This window comes from Thermobia domestica, chromosome 3 (assembly GCF_964235325.1).
Source record: "Thermobia domestica chromosome 3, izTheDome1.hap1.1, whole genome shotgun sequence".
NCBI lineage: Eukaryota > Metazoa > Arthropoda > Insecta > Zygentoma > Lepismatidae > Thermobia > Thermobia domestica.
The window spans coordinates 349052918-349068438 of NC_137456.1; the positions used below are offsets into that span (position 1 = coordinate 349052918).

The following is a 15521-nucleotide window of genomic DNA, read 5'->3' on the forward strand; positions in this document are numbered from 1 at the left end:
AAAAATGATAAGAGAGCAATGCTATTGGAAAGTATGTGTTTTCAATCTAAAATGTTGAAATTTTCCAAATTGGACCAACCGTTAAGGCTCTACACTGGTATAGCGCTCAATGATAAAGAAAAATGTACCGTTGCCATACTGTTGTTGGACAATAATGAAGGAAAGAGTGTGTAATTTGAAGTATCCTGGGCAAGGAGAATAGAATGGACGACCACAATGAGGGATATGAAGAAGGATCACACGCGACGTCAATCTAAGGCAGTGACGTCACCATTAGAAGGAAGGCAGGTACGAAATAGAAAGTGAATTGAATTTAGCCCTTTCTAATTTTATTCAATTGCTCTTGTCTCGTCTCGTTGACATAATGTAGCCATTAATACCAGTTTGTCGTGAATAAATTCCATTCAATGTATTTTTCGTACCTGCCCTCCTCCCTTCTGATGGTGACACCATGCCTTGGATTGACGTCACTTGTGACCCTTCTTATTATCCTTCATTGTGGACGCCCCTTCGATTCTCCTTGGTCCAGAATACTTCAAATTACAAACTCTTTCCTTCATTGTTGTCCAACAAAGATATGGCAACGTTGCATTTTTCCTTACGATTGGGCGCTATATCAGTATAGAGCCAAAATGGTTGGTCCAATTCGGAAAATTCCAACATTTTAGATTGAAAACACATACTTTCCAATAACATTGCTCTCTTATCATTTTTTCGTATCGTCAATAGTTACCGAGATGGCCTATGTAAACGAACTTATGGGACACCCTGTATATATGACACAGTTGCATAGGAATTTCATGACTGGGAATATAACTTTTGCAAAAACCTAAAACTTCTTTGTAACTAGGATATACACATTCGTTCCAAAGCGGCCAAATCCAACTCAGGACATTAAAATTGTTCGTTAATATGAAATGTATTGGTTAGTAAAGTTAAGGAAACATTTCACGCGTACTCTAAAGGGAGCAAGGGGATTGAAATATTTTCTGCAAGCATTGTTTCATGCATGTTTATCAGTGTATTTACTAAAAACGAAGAGACAGAATAACGCTTGACCAGTTCATATGATGTTTGGAAGATTTTCTCTTCAAATGTCAAGTAACTATTACAGATCAGAAGCAAAATCTTTGTGATTTTTTAAATCTCTAACATTAAAATCCATAATCTATTTTTGGGAGCACTTTATTGTAACATCCATAGATATGGACTTGTACATATCCATGATAAAAGTGGGTGCTAATTTTAAACTTTTCGCGTTCTCCAATGAGCATACGTCACTAATAAAAACTTCGTTATCTTTCTATGGTATATTGAAATTTTCGTGTTTTCGGCCCGAAAACAACTGGTTAAGTAAATGTACTTCCGAAAGTAACTGGTTCACTAAAGACTCCTTTCTAAACTTAGACAAAATGCTTCTTCTTGTAGCCTTTGAGGATAAGAATTGGAATAGTGTGGGAAACAACTTCGTTCAGAAATGTGAGTCTCAGTGATGTTACGTTGAATAGGTAGCTCAAGTTTCCGGTTATGCTCAGAGGCAGCAAAGTGAAGCGTTTTATGTAAGTGCTGAAGTTTGACAAAATTGAAGACCTGGCAGCGTACAATTGGTTTGCATAATCACAACCCGGATATTCTAAATTGTGTAGAGTTTTGTACATAGTTGCGTCATATATATATAATATATATGATTGTATCTATTGAAGCTTTCCTGGCGACGTATTGTGAATAGGTCTTCTCGGGCTAGCAGCCAGGTAAATATTGTTATATCTTGCGACGTTTCTTGACATCGTCCTCATCTTCATGGACACCAATCATATCCCGCCATTTCAACCACCAATCAGAGGAGTCCAATCATACATACATGAGTATATATATTCCATACACTCTATTGCACCATCATATTCGCCTGAAGATCTGAAGATGAGGACGATGTCAGCCCTCGAAACGTCGCAAGATATAACAGTATTTACCTGGCTGCTAGCCCGAGAAGACCTGTTCACAATATATGATTGTGTTTATTTGTGCATAATTGTTATTCTGGTTCAATGTGGAAGAGTCTCAACATAGGATATAAGATTCAAAATTGTGTATTAGGGACTAAAAATGAAGTAAAAATACACTTTAAGAAAATTTTTTTAAAAAAAGGTTAGACAGTGACGAATGGGAGGCAGTAATTTCAAAAGTTATACAGCTTTGACATAACAATAAAAATACCAATATGAGTTGGCAACCACTAATGAGCAAAAGAATGGGCAATTAACCCCACCGTATTGCAACCCGCGTTTCTTACATTTTTCGTATGATCGTTGGTTTTTTACAGTCAAGCACTGCTCTGCCCAGGTAGTTCCATTCCATTGCAAGTAGTGTTCAGATATTGCATAAACCTGTAAGTAGGATGATAATTAGAATTCCTGAGCCCGTGTCTTTTAAAATGTGTGATATACAAGGCTAGCATAAATGATTCATTCATTTTGAAAAAGCTGTATTTTCAAAAGTACTAGCTGAACCTGCGCTCTCTACACAGCGCATCATTCGCATATGAGCATATATATCCTTCTCATTCCTCACATCTGTAGATGTCCCTTTACAGACACAAGTGAAAGAAGTCTTGATTAAAAAAAAAAAAAAAAAAAAAATGGCAAGGCGTATCATAAAGGGGACCTCAATATTTCGCACCGTTTGCAAGATTTAAACCTACTTCCGGTTGGAGTTTCTAATTCATGCATGACTAGTGTTTTCTTTCTTCTTGCACGCAGTATGTAATAAGCAAATACATTACATACGCAATTAATTATAATCGCAGTTATATATGGTGTTCATTGGGCAAATCACTCCAAAAATAGATTCATCTTACTGCTTAAACTGGAGAAATGGTTATCGTTCCTTTTTCATTATTATTTGGCCATGAAATAAACATGGCCTGAGACATATGCAACCCCTATATACAGCAGCGTGGTGTTGGAATGTATAACGCGTAGGATATGGTGCTTTATTTATTTTTTTTTTTAATTTCAACGCTTCCATGCGTACCCTAAAAAATGTAATAAATAAATAACGGCCATGTTTTTAAAATATTCAATTAGAACTGGACAATCTACGCAAAATTTCCAGTCGATCAGTGAAAACGTCATCTTTCTAGAGCCTGTAGTTTCCGAGATCTCGTTCTCGAAAGGATTGCCTACAAACATATAAATCTAGTTTAAAAGAACTCGGAAGATGGAAGCACAATTCATGTGCATTGATTTTAGAGAAGGCTTATTAAAATACAAAGGCTTTGAACAACAATTTTATATCATAAACTTTATAAAAAAGATCTAGTTAACTGATTATTTAAAGTACTCGTACTTAAAATGTTTGTCTCTGTTAAACGTGAAATCACACATAACCGTAAATGAAAGATTTGAAAGCCATAGTTATACGTTGGAGCTCGGGCGCTTTTAACTGCTATTGTAGCATTTTAATAGATAGATTACATGTACACATAATTATGAAAGATATATAAAAAGAAGCTCAAACTCACCAAGTTTATACACCCCCTACAAATGTACAATATGTGTCAGTTTGATGACACGACACACGTCCAGACGATACTCGATCTTATTCCATACATTTTGTACCATAATCCTGCGTTCTTTCAGCTCGATTAAGGATTTCAGTAGTGGGGGTACGTAAACAAGGTCCTTGACGTTACCCCCACAGGAAGAAGTCGCAGGGCTTTAAATCAGGAGATCTGGGAGGCCAGGGGAACAAAGCTAGGTCATTCTCACCAAGACGCCCAATCCAGCGATGCGGAAGTACATCGTTTAGGTAGTCAGGAACTGGGATGTGACAATGAGGGGTTGCCCCGTCTTGTTGGAAGACAAAATCCCTGAAGTCAGCACTGACTTCAGATAAACAGACGAACATCTGGCATATTCAAGCACACACAAACTTTTTTTTGGCTTTCCCTCCATTTTTGACAGGTACTAACCTCGTACTGCCACACCCGATCGGAAAGATAATGGACTCATGTTGCCACTTGGAATACACAATACAGACTTGGTGAGTGTGTAATTCTTTTTATATATCTTTCGTGTGTGTATCTGTAATACTTTTGAAAATATAGCCTTTTCGAAACGGATGAATCATTTGTGCTAACTCTATATGTTGTATGAGTTAACGAAATTAATTAAAAGATTTTTTTATTAAATCTATTTTCAGCATGAAGCAATCAATCGTTTGTTAGACGATGATAAATTCCGAAAAAAGCTATCCGCAGCATTAGAAAAACGGTGGTCTCACTCGAGGGAAGGCAGTGTGATTAAACACACCAAACATCACAGACGACACAGCCACAGCAGATATACGTCGATGGATTCGAGCGACGCCTCTGCCTCTTCAAGCCATTCTCAGGATGAGCGTTCTGCTGCCGATTCCACGAATGCTGGCCATCTGACAGCAGAAGAAATGAAGTCTCGTAAATACAGAACTTTGTGTTCCATTTATTTCCACACCAGAAAATGCAGGAAGGACGAGCAGCTCAATGGACGTCAGGTATGTTATTTTTTTCTTTTTTAAATAATTTCTTTGTTCTGATATTGCATAAGTGAATAAGTTATCATGAACGTAAATTAAGATTAATTTGATTCGAATCAAGTTGATCCCTAAACTCAAAGAACACTTTTCGAAAAGAAGGAAAAGAACAGGGTGTCTACTGACCTGGAATTTATTTTTGTACCTGGAAAACCTGAAATTTAATATGATTTCAATCTTACCTTTTCATTGGCATATAATAGAAAAATCCTCACTTTTCTTAAAGACTTTTGTTTTGTGAGTATGTGGATGACGACCAAAGAGATACCTGAACTGAGTTCTATCATGGTTTCCACTTGCATGTGACAGTTTTTGTTTGTTTGTTTGTTTTGTTTTGTTTTGTTTTAACGCTTGAGTTCCCATAGACCTAGAAAGTTTTTAGGTGGAATTTCTATCCGCATTTTATGTGGCAGTTCGAAAACATTTTTTTGCCACATTACAAATCTAGAAATCAGGGAAATGCTGGCAAATGAAATTTTACGATAGAGTAAGGGACCAGTCAGGGAAAATGGTACTTAAACTGGAAATCAAGGAAAATTGACAATTTTTGCTCAGGAAGTGAAACATTTATATATATATATATATATATATATTTTGCCTGTTTGTTAAGATAAGCCGATGATTGATACGGGAGACGGATATTATCAGGGGATATCAATCACACGTTAGTTAAAGGTGAGAACTCTGATTCCGTTTTTCAGTTCATTTTTCTCAACTGGCCTTCTGGTAGAGGAAAAAATGAAATGAAATCTTTGAGTTTTACGTCCCACGGATATGCCGGTTAGGCTAAAGGAGACGGTGATGATGAGTAATGAATGAAATGGTGGAATGAAGAAAGTAGAAGGAAACGGGAGAACCCCGAGAAAAACCACGCACACGGTGTTTGTCCACCACAAAGTTCACTTGGCGGTGGCTGGGATCGAACCCGGGACCCCAAGCACCAGAGGTGAACGCTCTACCACTGAGCCACCGCGGCCCATCTGGTAGAGGATATTAACAGTAACAACTTTTCTTTGTTTTTAAAAAGTAGAAGCTTGGTAAACCTGAAGAAAGCCTGGAATTTAAAAACAAACATCTAGTAAACACCCTGAAAAGGTTTCTGTATAGAAAAATAAATAAATTACGTTCCTAAAGAACTTTTAATGTATTCGAAATGTTTCGAGCTCATCAGCTGATCTCATATTTCAGACTGCGAAATAATAAAACAAAGAAACTTTACAGGAAACCTATTTATAAAGATTTTGAATAGATTACGTTAGTGGCGACCTGAAAAACAAACTAAAACCAGGGTTCACACTGACTTTGAAAGTCAGGGAAATCTACTTTTAAAAAAATCAGGGATTTTTTTTTATCTGCTCACAGAAAATATGAAGAATACCTGAAACAATGAAAACAGATTGAAAAATATACGAAAAAGTTTTTTTTTTTTTTATTTTTTAAAAATTTTCAGAATAAAGAAGCTTGAAGAGCGTCGAGAGACATTAAAACTTTAAGCTCCGAAAGAAAACCAAATTAAATAATAACTTCAAATGCTACTTCAAATGAAAGAGAAAAAAAGTCAAGTCAGTTTTTGGTTTCAGATAATTATAGGGATAGTTCAAATTATGCTGTATGGTTATTTGTTTATGGGTGTATTCAGAATGCGGAGATAATAAAGATATGGTTAGTGTATAATTATTATTTGGCTCTTCTGTATTTCAAATAAAGGAAGTTTGACTTCTAATTAGTATTTGGAGTAAGAAAACAACCTTATGTTGAACTTACGAGAGCAATTCAAAAATTATCTACATTTTTCATTCTACAAATACTATGCACATCATTTTTCTACGTAATCTCCCTCCTTATCAATGCAATTGGCCCAACGGTCAACGAGCTTACGTATTCCTTCCAAATAAAAGATTTTCGGTTGCTCGTGAAGCCACTTTTGCATGTCTAAATCTGAGGCAAATCGGCGACCACGCAAAGCATCCTTGGTTTGATGGGCAGAGCCATGACTGATGTTCAAAGCAGCAGCTACCTCATCGATAGTGATTCGCCTATTGTTGTCATCTGTAGCGGAGGTTGATGGCCGCCCTGCTCCCTCTTCATGTGTTACACTTGTTCGACCACTGTTAAACTTCTCGAGAAAAAAAATTACGTGATAGTCGAAAATCATATTCACGAAGAAATTAAATGTCGACTAAAAGCAGGGAATTCGTGTTACTATTCGGTTCAAAATCTCTTGTCGTCGCGAATTCTGTCGAGGAATTTGAAGCTTAAAATATATAAAACGATAATCATGCCTGTTGTTCTGTATGGTTGCGAAACATGGTCGCTTACTCTGAGGGAAGAACATAGACTGGAAGTATTTGAGAACAGGATCCTGAGAAGAATATTCGGACCCAAGAGGAACGAGAATGGGGAATGGCGGAAGCTTCATAACGAGAAACTACATAGTTTATACGGTTTACCCAACATTGTTAGGGTCGTCAAGTCTAGGAGGCTTAGGTGGGCAGGTCATGTAGCTAGAATGGAAGAAAGTAGAAACGCTTTCAAAGTCTTGACTGGTAGACCCATAGGAAAACGACCATTAGGAAGACCTAGGCGCAGATGGGAGGATAATATTAAGATGGATCTCGCAGAGATAGGAATACAAAGTAGAAACTGGATCCAATTAGTTAAGGATAGAAGTCAGTGGAGAGCTTTTGTGAACGCGGCACTGAACCTCCGGGTTCCATAGGCCATAGAGTTAGTTAGTTAGTTAGTTAGTTAGTTAGTGCACTTTTCCCATATTGCGATGAATGTCTGATCCTTTGACACCCTCCGACCAGAGGAATCGGATCACTGCTCGTTGTTCCTCTTTAGTGCAAACTTCTAATGGAGCAGCCATCATATATCTGCAACAGAAGGAAGAAAAATGGAGGAATTAAGATCACACTTCCACAGCATTACCACAACAATATAACAATAAAATATGCGAGGACAGAAGACAAAGTGCGCAATGTAAAAAAAGTTATAACAAAAGTGTAGATAATTTTTGACTTGCACTCGTAAAATATAGAAAGCAGAGCGTTGAACGGCTATGGTAATAGTGGAGGCCAATTAAAAAAATTCATAAATTAAAAAAAAAAATATCTGAAAACGTTAATTTAAGCCAGAAGAATGTAAAGAATGAAATAGTTTAATAAGCAGTGTTGTCCACGAGACGAGAAGTATGTTTTCAAATTCGAGACGAGACTTGAAATGTCTCGAGTCTCGTGGTCCGCACGAGCTCACTCAAGTCTTAGATCATGGAATGTTAGATGATTCATAGTGATAAAATGATTGTGTGAACATAATCTCACGGAAATGCCTCAGTGGAGGGCGGGTTCTCAGTCAATAAGAAACTTATTGGAGAAAACGAAACCGAAAATTCTCTGGTAGCACAGAGGCGGGTGCATGATGCAATTATGTACTGTAGAGTTGTGGAATCTGTTCATATTGATAGAAGACTGCTTCTCTCAGTTCGTTCAGCTCGGAAACGTTGTGATGAATACCTTAAACACAAACGAATCCAAAGTGCAGAGGAAAGTAAAATCAAAGATGAAAAAAGAAAACTAAATTCTAAAGTTAAGAAATTGGAAGCAAAGGAGAAACAAATGGAATTATGTTACAAACAAGAACAAGATACTCTCGTAGAACAAATTCAAGAACTGAAAGCAAAACAAAATTTTCTTTTTAAAAAATGTAAATGTGAGGAATAACATGCCTCAGATTTGGCAATATTAGGACTAATAGTGGGCCACGGTGGCTTAGTGGTAGTGGTCACGTCTGGTTCATGGGGTCCTTGGTTCGATCCCAGCTCGCGCCAGGTGAACTTTGTGGTGAACAAACACCATGTGCGTGGGTTTTCTCGGGGTTCTCTCGTTTTCTTCCACTTTCTTCATTCCATCATTTCATTCATTTCTCATCATCACCGTCTCCTTTAGCCTAGCCGGCATAACTGTGGGACGTAAAACTTAATGATTTCATTTAATTTCATTTTAGGACTGATTGTAATGGGTCTCAGGGAGAGTTGGTAATATATTCTTGATTACATGTTATGTTATTTTTTATTGTTTCTTGTAAAAAAAAGTCTAGTTCGCGATGTGAAGGTATGTGGTACTGTATTTATACATATATTATTATATTTACATGTTAACTTTTGTGTAAATAACAATTACTCGTATTGAACATAACAGATATGTAAATGGTAATTAAAGGAGTGTGTTGGACAGCTATGGGGACTGGAGGAGGTCATTAAAAAGTTTATGATAGACCTTACTCCATTTCTTTGCATTTATATTCAAGAATTTATGTCAGGGTAAACAAGAATTTTTGTCAGGGAAATCAGTCTTCACTCTTTTGTGGGAACCCTGTAATGAAGAGCATTTATCATCGTGTAAAGATTCCCAATTCATTTCAGAATATATTAAAATAATAAATATGGTTTAAATGTTGCTATATCACACCCTTCGTGAACCTCTTGTCGTGCGGAAGGTTTATGATCACTTCTAGGTGAAATTAAGATTGAAAATAAGAACATAAATGTGTCCATAAATTTACAAAACGAAACGAGAAAAAATTCGAGATGAGAGACGAGAAAACTGTCTCGTCTCTTAGGAAATACTGTTAGTAAGCTATGTTGTAAATGCACTTTGTGCTTATATTAACCCAACGTACACCAAGGTAGGTTAAAAATTGTCCCTACTTTTATTAGAATAAGAATTTTTATGGACGTTTCTTTAATATAACTGAGTTTTGTATTAAAAATAAAATAAATTTTATTTTCTGTTATCTAATTGTTTTAATTTCTACAAAAGAATACAATTAAAAAAAAAAGTCTTTGTGGTGGACATAAAGTACCCTCCCTTGGTCTAACGTGTTACAATAATGTGCATGATGTTATTTCCAGTTAAAGTTGAAGATTCTGACACTATGCGTCGCTACGGGTACACCTGACGCAAAGTGCTGTACGCCTAAACGGAAAAGATCTGCTGGTTTGAGAGTGATAATATTAAAAGTAGAATCATGGGTTAACCAAGGGAGGGTTTTAAAATGTCCACAACATAACTCATTATTTTCTGTCCCAGAAAATAATGATTTATGGGGCTTACATTTTTTTAAACTCTCCCTTCGTGTCCGGTGTTACGCGTAACCCCTTGGTGTGCGTAGGGTTAATGATTGCTAATAATCAATGAAGAATGGTTTTCCGCAATAACATACTAGTCAAATTATCCTTTTAACCGTGTAATTCCAGATGACCGTTAAAGAAATTCTGTTTATTAGTCGATCTATGCAAAATTCAGCTTTTACTTCCCCTACTTCCTTCAGAAACATAATAAAGTGGGATTAAGAGTGCATATTTGTTTAATCTTCTCAAGTAAGAATCTAATTAATCGCTTCCGTTTCTTTCCAGTGTTCATTGTGCAAATCCAAACAGTCCCGAAACTTGGTGCTTCATGCATTACACTGCCCCGCAGATGTGTGTGAACAACGAAATTGTGCTGCCATGAAAAAGATAATCTCGCACGTGGAACGTTGCAAACAGTCAGGATGCAGATTTTGCCTGTCGTCCGTACAAGACAATAAAACTCCTGTCATAGGTGAGTAGTCATTCTATTGAGACGTAGACATAAGTGCTAAACATTCGCTGCTAAATTACGAACCGCAAATTTAAAAACTTCATGCGTCATGGTCCTCCGAATAATCCATTCATTGCAATTGTAAATGATGTCCCAAAAATATGGGTCATTTTGGTGTTCAAAATAAAAGATGATAAACCTCGAAGAAATGTATTCGTAGAGATAGGTAGTGACAGCGTGAATTGGGCTAGTCGAAATCCAGCATATTTTCCTTTTAATTCTGATTATATATAATCCCCCCCCCCCCCCCCAGCATCTCAGTTCTTACTGAAATCTGACATCGTGTAGGTTCGAAACGTAGTCGGTTGTTAAAAGAAGATACAACTGACAAATGCAAAGGTATTTCTGTAATTGATTGGAAAATGATTAAATAGGGAAATATTTGAGGCTCGAAGGCCGAAAAGTAAACATTTGCTTGCTACAGAATGTAATATAAAATTGCTTGTAATATGTTATTAGCTGAAGAATCCTTAAACGAAAACTAGAAGGAAGTTATTTATACCATTCGAACCAAGTATGCATTTCCAGAGATAGTGTCTCGGGTTTCCCCCCCATCTTGTTAGTTCCAATATTGTAGTCATGCGCATGAATGGCTATTTATTTCAGCCAATTAATAATGGTAATAATACAGACTATCCATCTTGTTTTAAACCTGCAATACTACGTTTCAAGCTCCAGTGAAACTCTCCTTGTATGCTATCGAATAACTGCAGATGAAAACATACCTAGTCCTACTATTGATTCTCTTTCAAATGTAATAGAATAATACACACACATCACATTCAATATCTCTCCAGAGCTTTCAAACAGGACACAACGAGGTAACTGCACAGCTTGCAATGTGTAATTAGTGTAATCTATATTACAAAATTCAAAGTGATTGTGTTTGTGACTTACTAACTCTTGAACCACCCGACCGATTTCAATCAAATTTTCATCATAGATGAAGTTCGAGCCTGGGATGGATTTTATCATTTCTTTGACGCTGCAACTTAGGAAAGGGGATATGTATATATAAAAATGATCGAAAATGGCCGATATTAGTGTCGAATCTATAGTTTTCGGGGTGGCTGAGATGAACAGTGACACTTCAGATGGCGTTTAAATTCAAATTCAGCCGCGCAACTTAGGAAGCAGATGGGGAGATACATAAAAATGATTGAAAATGACCGATGTTAGTGTCGAATTCATAGTTTTTGGGTCCCCTACGTGCATTTCCTTTGTTTAAGGGCAATTGTGCAGTTTATTCTCTGTTGTATTCTCAAACAACCAAAACATACAAGTACAGTATTGTATTTTCTGAGAAAACACTCGTACTTATTCTTTTGTAAACCCTATTCCCAATAACCCGGCATTTTCACAAATTTGGCCATCCTTCGGTCCGCATCAAGCCGAGTTTTTGAGACTCTGCTGTATTCAAGATTAAAAAAAAAAAAAAAAAAAAAAAAATTCTCACAAGTCTGTCGTTCACAAACATTACAGGTAGATTTTTCTGAAAAGATTCTTTCTTTTTGTTTTACTCATTTGGCTTCTTGTCTGTATTGATTGTTAAATTGCATTTGTACTTTCAGATTTAGAGAATCAGTCCCCGGAAAGCCGATCAAGCGTGTCATCCGTGGATTTAGACTCGGATGAAATTATGGAAGTTGAATCGCCGAGGAAGAGGAAGCAGCCCTCAGAGGCAAGTGTCAGTTACTTAGACCTCACCTCCCCAGTAGGAGCAGCAGCTATGAGGAAGGTAAGGAACACAAATACAGTAAAATGTTGTTAATTCGGACTAATTGGGGGATGAGTTAACCGTCTTAACAAATAATCTAAAAGAACAGCAGAAAGTGCGTTAAAAGCGTTTGTTTTATGATGCATTTAAAGGCTATCAGCCTAAATACATAAACAGTACAATTATACAATCAAATGTAAAGCAATATAATAGCGTGTAACAAAAAGGCACGGCAAATTTTCATGTCTGGATTCCTTATAGATAGACAAGTAAAAAAAAAAAAAAAAATAATAATAATTATATGACCATATGTCGGGAAATGCATAGTTACAGAGGTACGGCCATTGAGACGCTTGACGGTGTGAAATAGTCACATTCTGGACGTCCCTCAATGTGTTTCAATTTAAACCTCAATAACTCAGCCCCTAATTAAGCTAGAAAGATAATATTGGTATCAATGTCTTCCTGAAGGATCAACTACGAGTAAACCACACGCAGATATGGTGTGTATGTCGTCGAACGAATCTCTGTCCATATCACCTGCATCGAGTGCAGTCTTTGTCAGCAGCCGACTATCTTCCTTGAGTACGCTTTTGCCAGTGATACCTCCAGCAGTGTTCTGTTAATCTCATTTTCCCATCCGCAGTAGTGTTTATAGATGAGGCTCAGTTCACACGAGAAGGCATCTTCAATTACCATAATGTACATGTTTGAGTGGATGATAATTCTCATGTGATCAGTCCTAGGAAACATCAACTACAGTTTGCTTTCAGTGTGTGGTGCGGTATTGTCGGTGACACTTTACTAGACCCACACATACTCCCACAGAGGCTGCTGGGAAACACTTTATCAAGACTTCCTGGAAACCTACATTCCGGATGCATTGGATAGCTTACCCTTGGCTCTGCATCCACCCATGAAGATACGTATCAGTGAAAAGCTTCAACCTTCAGGAAGACATTGATACCAAAATTATTTTCCTAGCTTAGAAGCTAAGCTATTGAGGTTTAAATTGCGTCACAATTGAGGGCGTTCAGATTGTATTTCACCCCGTCAGGCGGCTCAATAGCCGTAACTCGAACGATGCATATTCTGATATATGGTAATATAAATTTTTTACTTGTCTACCCATAAGGAATCCACCTCTGAAATTTTGCCGTACCTTTTTGTTACACCGTGTGTACAATGCAGTACGCGTAGGAACCATGTGGTAATGCAGAAGCGTTTGGTTTCTGTGATGTTACGGGCGCAGTTAAATTAACGTCACTTCAGTTGGACGACATTTATTCGCATTAATCTGTTGCGTGTTTCAATAATATCCACAACAGGGATTAAATACAGTACAGTATTCTTAACCGTTACGAAGCTATGTGACAAATGCGATTGTTAACTTCTAGCCACTTATAAAACCCATCATTTTCCTGTCCGGATTAAGCGAAGTCCAGCTTATCGCGGTACGGATTAGCAAGGTTGTACTGTGCATTAATTACATGTTACATCACAGGGTGATACTTATGTTTCTATTTTCGTTCATTAGTTGATCTTTGTAAATAATAAATCACAAATGGATTTTTTAGAAATCGTGAATCATAAATTGATTTTTTAAATAATGAATCATAAAGTGTTTCTTAAAAAAATAATGAATCAATCACAAATGTTTTTTTTTAAACTAATGAATCACAAAGGTATTTTTTAAACTAATGAATCAAAAGGGATTTTTTAAATAGTGAATTATAAATGAATATTTTTTAGAAGTTGTAAATCATAAAGGGATTTTTTTAAAAGTAATCACAAAGATTTTTTTTAAAAAAATAATAATCACAAAAGGATTTTTGAAAATAATGAATCACAAATGAGTTTTTAAAGAATAATTTATCACAAATGGGCTTTCCTAAAAATAATGAATTACAAAGGTATTTTCTTAAAATAGTAAATCACAAAGATTTTTTTAAAATAATGAATTACAAATGAACTTTTTAAACTAATAAATCATAAAGGGATATTTTATTTTCTTCTGCAGATATTAGGTTCTCGCGTTACGGGCCATCAAAGGCCGGGTTTGGAGGTAGTTGAATTTTCGAAGAAAAAAAACCTCTACTTGTTATTTATAACAAGAATTCGGGGAAAATACATGGAACAAACCAATTATACCTAATTTAAGGTTAAATGTTAAGCAAGTGCAGGTTCTTACAATTAAGATTTTCTAAAACCAATGAAGGACGATTTTTTCTTAAATGGGAAACACATTATTCTCCTAATCATCCTATGCTGTAATGTATACATGGTGCTAAGATAATACACCAATAAACTGGAGGAAATGACACTAGACATACATGGGAAAAAAAAAGAAAGAAAGAAAAGAAAAAAAAAACTAATGAACATGTCGCAAGCGGAACCGTTTTCACGTTGGGAGGCGTTGAAAAGCCGGCGAAGGCACTCATATAATGCTGAATACTCCATATGGGGAGTCAAAGGATTACACAGAAAGTCGCATTAAACAAATGTAATGATGTATAGATGAGAACGGAGCGGAGCGGTCGCCGCGGAACATGGATGCCCGCAGACGGGGAATAGTGTGTAGAGATCGTGTATTACGGTGGCCCCTCCGTTCCCATCAACACGTCATTGCGTTCGTCGGGTGCGACTTTTTGTGTAATCTTTTGACCCGACAGCGATATATATATATATATATATATATATATATATATATATATATATATATATATATATATATATATTCATAAGATATTCGGCGTTATATCAGGCCTTGGCCGTTTCCTCAATGTCTCTCGCGTGAAAACGATGCAGTTTTCTACCCACGGTCATTAGACATTTTTTTTTTTCTTTTGTTAATTTCATGTCTATCACATCCAGTTTGCCACCCCGTAGAACCCTAAAGATAGCTCGAAGTACGTTTCCACTTATGATCTGACTTTATCTAATATTCAATTGAACCCAGATTTCAGAAATTCGAGTAAAGCATTACATCTCTAAAATCCTGCGATTGCTGTTGGTTAAGTTCTCTTCTAAAAACGAATTCTTTAAAAGTCTATGAATTAAAATTGTTTGAAAGCGTTATCTATGTCAGATATCAGGAAAATGCTGCTTGGTACGTTTTTCTCTCTCTCAAACTATACCAAAGTATGTTTTCTTGTATTTTGATAATTCGAAATAAGCAAGAGTGATCGTTCAAACTGTAAAAAATATAAAACCTAATGCGCTCAGTAAATTGGTTTCTTGGCTCATTACTTGGTCCCCATCCCCCCCCCCCCCAAAAAAAAAACTATAGAATTCTAGAAAATGAGGATCCAAAACTGGTAGAGAGAACAGGGCCGAGATACAACTACTTCTTCTGACATTGAATTCATATTACACACACTACAACAATTAGAAAACTAGACTGGGTCTGTAAAAACTAATGAGAAACAAGTCGAATCAACTAAGATCAGTTTATTCAAAGTAGGAATCTCCTTTGTCCACAACTGGACATCTAACAACAACAATGAAAAGGATTTGGGAAGGGATCGGCCAGGGCCTGTTTACTAGGTACAATCCTGTCATTTGCTTGGTAGGACTGAGGGGAAACCGTG

The 15521-nt window shown here is 36.5% G+C and overlaps 1 protein-coding gene across 8 annotated transcripts in view; it reads left to right on the top strand.

Annotated features, from left to right (window-relative positions):
- Window positions 1-15521, top strand: part of LOC145681289 (uncharacterized) — an 85189-nt gene that overhangs the window by 54790 nt on the left and 14878 nt on the right. For all 8 annotated transcript variants that reach the window (XM_081752918.1, XM_081752923.1, XM_081752919.1 and 5 more), the window contains exons 6-8: window positions 4201-4533; window positions 9989-10175; window positions 11786-11952. In XM_081752918.1, coding sequence (XP_081609044.1) covers window positions 4201-4533; window positions 9989-10175; window positions 11786-11952 — 687 coding nt within the window. The remainder of the gene's footprint in view (window positions 1-4200; window positions 4534-9988; window positions 10176-11785; window positions 11953-15521) is intronic.